At 37.9% G+C, this 7,484-nt stretch overlaps 1 protein-coding gene across 1 annotated transcript; it reads left to right on the top strand.

The window, feature by feature from the left end:
• Window positions 1-175: 175 nt before the first annotated feature.
• LOC307138762 (membrane-spanning 4-domains subfamily A member 4A) lies at window positions 176-6,907 on the top strand. Its single transcript, XM_079837316.1, has 7 exons — window positions 176-325; window positions 1,001-1,205; window positions 1,472-1,573; window positions 4,078-4,134; window positions 4,353-4,505; window positions 4,623-4,724; window positions 6,620-6,907. Exons 2-7 carry the CDS (start codon window positions 1,032-1,034, stop codon window positions 6,698-6,700), a joined length of 669 nt encoding a protein of 222 aa, XP_079693442.1. The 5' UTR covers window positions 176-325; window positions 1,001-1,031; the 3' UTR covers window positions 6,701-6,907.
• Window positions 6,908-7,484: the final 577 nt, after the last annotated feature.

The raw sequence follows: 7,484 nt of genomic DNA, 5'->3' as shown, positions 1-7,484 counted from the left end.
TGAATTGATTATATGTCATAAATTGTATGTCAAAATTATATGTTTATATGTCAATAAACATCTTATCATTTTTCAAATATGAGTGTCCATGTTAGGCTATCTGTATTTAAACATTTCATTCTTTTACTTTTTACATGCATACAAAATAGATGGAAACCCCAGTCAAAACAAAACCATCTGAACTAGTTATACTGGATTGAACTGACAGAATTATTTCTCTGTACCTGAAGGGGTTAAATTAATTCGGTAGGAGGAGAAGGAAGTTTATTTTCCTGTTTAGGTTTCACTGTTGTTCTGTCGGAAAGGTCGCACGTCAACTGAATCGGTAAGTAAACAGCAAACGTTCTTTCTTTTGTATACTACAAGCGTTTTCCCCAGCATTGACAAGTTCGTACTGCGTAGTGAACAATTATTAAATTATTTACATAGATATGATAGCTGTGCCTCAAAATCTGCTTTCTATGCAACGTTTGTAGTATCGTCGTCTTTGAATCTAGTAAGCTGCCTGCCTAGACGCCATTGTTTGGTTATCATATCGCAAAAATATCTTTTGGAATACTTACACAACTCTTAGGCCTACTGTTTTGTAATCTAGCTGTTTATACATCCGGGACATTAACTTATGTTCAGGTCAGTCCAGTAACATTTCTATGCACAGCATATTCATACGACCTATATTTTCAAAAATGTTCGACACAAGAGCATATTGCATATAATATCCCAAAATGCAGAGTGATTGACTTCCATTTCCATCAATGCCATAGCCACTGACTGAAGGTGTGTTATAAAACACCTGTTGTATACCCTAGATAGAATAAAATAATAAATAACTTATTAATTCAGTTTCAATTGTATAGTTTTAAATTTACATTGTTTTTAGCAAACATTCTTAAGTAAATAAAAAAAAATATTTGAGATTTGCACATTTTTATCAGGAAATGAGAAACAGGTTTGGTGAGTCGTCATGTTTCATGTGTTTTTTGCTTCCTTGTTGTTACAGCATAAAAGTGAACCTTGAATTTCTGTGCGACATGGCCTCTTCAATGACTACTGAGGCGAATGGAGTGAGGGTAGTGACTCATGTTATCCCACTGGAGGAAAAAATGGAGTCTCCCGAACTAATGGCGAGCTCCGTCAAAGGGGAAAAGTCCAACCTGCCACCAAGAACAAGGATGTTCCTGAAGGGGAAGCCTCTGTCACTGGGGGTGAGAGCTGGGCACATGTATTCAGATGCAGTTTCATATCAATATTAAATATAAGTTAAGCTTTATTGACAGCATGTTGACAACAGAAAATAATTTGGACTCTCAGAGGCTGAAGCATTTTAGCAGTTTGCAAAAGATGTTGCCCATAATTTTTTTGATTTTAAATCAATCTTCCTTTGAATATTCTCTCTCTGTTTAGATGATTAGGAAAGTTTGTTTGATGCATTTGATGTATATTTTCCTGAAGTGTGTTTGTATTTGTGCAGTTGGTGCAGATTTTTGCTGGTTTGGTCATCTTGAGTCTGTGTACCATCACACTACTTGTCGACATGCTGCGTTCTGACTATCTAATCTGCCTTGGACTTCCTGTGAGTGTACATTTTGAGCCCTAATAATATTAAAATGTATATAAGCTTTATAATCAATAATGCACAATAAATGTCACTGAAATGTACACCGATCAGGCATAACATTATGACCTTATGATATTATTGGTAATATTGTGTTGGTCCCCCTTTTACTGCCAAAACAGCCCTGACCCGTCGAGGCATGGACTCCACTAGACCCCTAAAGGTGTGCTGTGGTATCTGGCACCAAGATGTTAACAGCAGATCCTTTAAGTCCTGTAAGTTGCGAGATGGGGCCTCAATGGATCGGACTTGTTTGTTCAGCACATCCCACAGATGCTCGGTTGGATTGAGATCTGGCGAATTTGGAGGCCAAGTCAACACCTCGACAGTGGACAGGGGTCAGCATGGACATCCTGACTGGTCAGCGGCTATGCAGCCCCATACGCAACAAACTGCGATGCACTGTGTATTCTGACACCTTTCTATCAGAACCAGCATTAACTTCTTGAGCAATTTGAGCTACAGTAGCTCATCTGTTTGATCAGACCACACTGGCCAGCCTTTGCTCCCCACGTGCATCCATGAGCCTTGGCCACCCATGACCCTGTCGCCGGTTCACCAATGTTCCTTCCTTGTACCACTTTTTATAGATACTGACCACTGCAGTTCGTGAACACCCCTCAAGAGCTGCAGTTTGCTCTGACCCAGTCGTCTATCCATCAGAATTTGGCCCTTGTCAAACTCGCTCAAATCCTTACACTTGCCCATTTTTCCTGCTTCTGACACATCAACTTTGAGGACAAAATGTTCACTTGCTGCCTAAAGCCCGGAACACACCAAGCCGACGGTCGGCCGTTTGTCAGTTTTCGTGCGTCGGCCAACTAAGTTTTCTCGGTGTGTTCTGCACCGTCGGCTGAAGTTGGTCCTCGTTGGCTATTTTTGGCCGATTCGACATGTTGAATCGGCGCTCATTGGTCAGTCGGGCCATATGATCATTCTGACTGGCTGTTCAGCTAGCGAACCAGTGCACGAAAAAGGGGGAAAAAACGGAAGTGATGAAGCAAGTAAACGACGGAGTCAAGAGGGAACACACAGAACAAATCCGTCTGTGGTGAGTGAGATTCTGAGCTGCTTTGTTTACATCATAGACTGTAAAAAAATATGGACGTAGTGTCCGTGACGTCACCCATAGGATTCTGATGAGCAGTTTTGAAGCGCAAAGTATTGGTAGCGTGTCATCGCGCGTCACTCCCGGATAACAGAAAATGGGCAAAGAGGCGGGACGTGGGCGGAGCTGAGGTGACGCGATGACTAACAGACAGCAGTTAAATGGCTATCCACCGGTCACTCGAAGTGGCCATGCCTTTAATTATGCAGAACTTTAAGGTTTTATATAATGTAAACAAATGAGTTATAAAAAAAATCACCCCCCTCACAGTAGTCATGAAGGGCAAAATTAGCCGTATAGACCAAAATCACAGTTTGTACCAGGCTGTAAAGATGTTTTAATCTGCTGTAAAGTTGGACATTTTAACATGGGGCTCAATGAGATTCTGCTCCCTTCTGGAGCCTGTCCCTAGTGGCCACTCGATGATTTTCAGTTTGTCACTTCCGGGTTTGGCTTCAAGAGAAACTGCGGGAGGTTGCCACTTGGTATATATCCCTGTAGCTCTTCCGGTTTCCCGCTTTGAATATCGAAAACAGACTGCCACCAGCTGGTACGGAAAGGTATTTCCTCTTACACCGGCACAGAACAGATGTGCTACTTGGCCATCGGATGTCGAGCGTCGGCTTGGTGTGTCAGGGCAACTTTGGTCCCAGACGCTGCCGATGTGAGCCGACTTCGCAGTCTGCTTTCGTCGCCACTAGTTAGTCGGCATCGGCTGTGTGTGTTCCTTGCTTAATACATCCCACCCACTAACAGGTGCTGTGATGGAGAGATGATCAGTGTTATTCACTTCACCTACTGTCATAATGTTACACCTGATCGGTGTAATTTAATAAATCTGATTATTTATTGTTCATGTCTGAAAATAGGATATTGTTTGTATCAATTTTTTTTATTAATAATTTCTAGGGCTGTCAAAAGATTAATCGCGATTAATCGCATCCGAAATAAAAGTTTGTGTTTACATAATATATGTGTGTGTACTCTGTTAATTATTATTTATATATAAATACACGCACATTCATGTATATATTTAAGAAATATTTGCATGTATATACTGTATATACATTTATATAATCTATAATGTATATAAATATAAATGTTTTATATATAAAAATATTTTTTTTTTCTTAAATATATACATGCTTGTGTGTGTATTTATATATAAATAATAATTAACAGAGTTCACACACATATATTATGTAAACACAAACTTTTATTTTGGATGCGATTAATCGCGATTAATCTTTTGACAGCCCTAATAATTTCTCATAAAAAGAGCCTCTGTAGTTTGCTTCAGGTTAATGAACCAAATAAATTGTACATTCAAATGTAATACATTTTTGTTTTTTAGTTTGTCCTCTCTGGATCCATGGCAATTGCTGCACACAGGAGATCCAGTCCTTTATTGGTGAGCAAATTCTAAATTCAAATTCTTTTGGTGAGCAATTTACTGTATATTTTTACGTCTTTTAAACACTACATTCAGTGCATACCTGGTGTGTTCAGATATCTACAGCATTCGGCACTCTCCACAGGATTTATTGAAGTCTTCAAATGTTTATTGAAAACCTGAAAGCACTTTCTTTCTGTAAGAAGTCCAATTTCTTATGCTTTGTGTTTGTGCAGATCAAAGCCACACTGGCCATGAGTGTGATCTGTGCTCTGCTGGCTGCTACAGGAGCTGGATACTTCAGTTGGGAGCTCAGCATCAGACCGGGGCAAAGCCCTTGTAACAACGAAAATGATTGGGCATGTTCAAACATGTTTTGGAGATATAATGTACGTCTATAACTAGTGATGACCTCAAGTTTACATTTAATGAATGCTGGTGCATATGTCTTCCTGTAGCATATTCATATGACAGATGTTTCTGTGTGCAATATTTTTTTTATTTAGAATTTGATGGATGGAATGAAGGGTCTTCTGTTGGTGCTGTCTGTTCTTCAAATGTGCGTCTGCATCTCTCTGTCCGTCTTTTCCAGCCGGGCCATCAACCAGGTAATAAGTGAATTGAAATGTATCAACCACATGACAAATTAGGGAATTATTAGTAAATTATATTCTGAAAACTTGAGTTTCTATTATCACATCTGCTATGTTTCCATACAGTTGCGCAAATAAAGCACAGTTTCCATCCCATGTGTTCAAGAAAACAAAATGGTCTCTTCCTGTAATAAAATATCTGTAATAAAAATGGAAGAAATTGCAATCAGGCAGACGAAACGCAATAAACACTCATGTTATCTTGCAATCGGAGGCGGATGCCTGGTGTTTGGGAACGCAATCTTGTCAGACACTTCTGGGAGGTAATTATGCCCAACCATTGTGATGACAGACTTTGGCTCAGGCATTTCAGAACGATCAAACCAACATTTGAGATGCTGGGCAATAAGATTAATGCACTGGTTGGTTCAGTTATCCAATCACATCCACTATTGAGGGGTTTTTTTGTAGCGAAAATGTGTTTCTATTGTAGTTTGCTCATGTCTTCCTATTGGATAAAATAATTGTTGTCCTCAATTGAGCGCATATGTTTTTTATTTTATGCATCTTGCCGTTTCCATTCTATAATTTTTTTTTTACTTCAATTTGCATAAAAATGGGTGGATGGAAGCATAGCTAGTGTATCCTATACACACCATGGGCATCGGAACCATTGTATGTAGGTGGCCCACCCAAGACCAATGATATTGGGCCTACTCACTTTTACCATCTCTAATTCAGCGTATCTATAGGTTCAACAGCGGTAGGTTCAACCTACCCATAACCGATAAATACTTTATTATTAAACACGTTAGGCACTTTATTTCCACATTTAGAATATTTTCTTAATTTGTATTTAAAATAAATGCCTTTCCGATCTGATATGTGATGGGAAAAGGGAGTAGAGCGAATTCGGCAAAAGGCGGATTTGAACTCGGGTCGATTTGCGTCAACTTTCTGTCATGTGCTTTACCCCTACACTATTGGTGCTGTAAATAATATGATGTCTTCCTTAATTTTGTCTGGCTCAACCAGACGTTTAGTGAACAAAGCGGCCTATTTGTACATCATGTCCAGTAAAATCTTTCTGGGGTAGGACCCACCCACATTTTTTTTTGCTTCTGACGCCCATGCTATACACCACAAATCACATTGTAAAATATCAGAAGTTAATAACTCAAAAACGTGAGGCAACCAGCTTTAGGACTTTTATTTGAGTTTACTCAACTTAACAATTAAAGTTGATCTGTGCTTTCATCAAACACAACACAAGTTCTATGAACTCAAACGTAATGTTTTTACTTGTAGATCCATATTTAAATAGGATTGCATTTTAAGTTAATATGAACATTGATATTACATAATCGTAATAGTTGAGCAAACTAAAAAGGCGATATAGAATTCTAAGCAGTTTGTGTATATATTCTGAAATGGAAATCTCACCAAAGAGAACTCTATTCATTCTAAATGGGACTTGAAACGTACAGCTTTTACAACAAAATACAATCAAAAACACTACATAGAGCTAAAACCTCTTTTATTTCTTAATAACAAATATTCATAACTCCCCATGCTTTGACCAAAAATACTAAGTCAAGTGTCAAGTGCACCAACAGTGATCAAACTGAGCATGCTCAGCAGCCTGCTAGTTGAACCCTCACAACCAAACTTGACATTACAAGTTTGGTTATTGCAATTGCAAGTTTGGTTGCTGTTTAATTTTTAAGTTGCTCAGACTAAATGGCTGACAAATTGATCAATATTTTATACAATGTCAACTTTTTTTTTTCCAGCAAAAATTCAGACAACCTTTACATTTATATATATATATATAAATATATATATTAGTGTGTTTTGCTGATTGTGACATACAGATGTGATCTAACAAATTCACCTTTTTTTTATTCCAGGATGATGAAACTGATGTTGATTTCTACGGCAGTGAAACCAGTCTCCTGAAGGTTGGGGTGGATTGTGCCTCCAACCCCTGAACGGCCACGGTTTAGCCAAAAGTTTAATCCTCACATAACCTAAACTTTATAACATTTGCTTTCTTTCTTTTTGATGGAAATGTTTGATATAATACAACATTGGTTGCAGCATCATCTGGTATATACACACTTCTGTACGGGAATGTTCTGTGGGATCTGTAGCACACTTCTTGCTGATTTTATGAATAAAATGCACTTTGTATTTCATTATTGCTCTTGGATTGTTTTGAGAATGATAACTATATTAGCGTTTACAACAACAGAGGATTTTGTTCTGTTTATTATTAGCGTTTGCTGCAGTTAAGTCTTCTGCCACTTTAAATGCTTGCACTTTAAAGTACACTTGGTTCTGATTGGCTGTTGGATATTCTCATAAAATTAGAACAATTATTAAAACGTATTATAGTTATCGTTGTTAATGGGCCATTATGAATTATTTTCCATTTTTTCATAATGTTTGCATAAAATAAATAAATTGTAACATTTCATACAATAAAAAGCCTTCAATCAATGTTTTCAGAATTTTAAATGTATTTTTTTTAATTTTATTTGCAGTAGATTCAAAGTTTATGTAGCTAGCACAATCTGTCTTTTATTTATTTTTTGTTGGTTCGAACAGCCTATTTAAAGTGGATGTGATGTCGCTGCCCTTCGGAGGCTGGGCTCATGAATATTTATTATCTCATGCTGACATTGTCTGGTAATCGACTGTTCTGTCACGTTTCCCAGTAATATTCAGAGGGCCTTACCTTGACACTATTCATAAATATCCTGTGTGCTTTTT

Source organism: Gobio gobio, assembly GCF_949357685.1.
Source record: "Gobio gobio genome assembly, chromosome: 15".
NCBI lineage: Eukaryota > Metazoa > Chordata > Actinopteri > Cypriniformes > Gobionidae > Gobio > Gobio gobio.
Note: the sequence above shows the minus strand (reverse complement) of the source record. Positions and strands in the feature narration are given on the sequence as shown.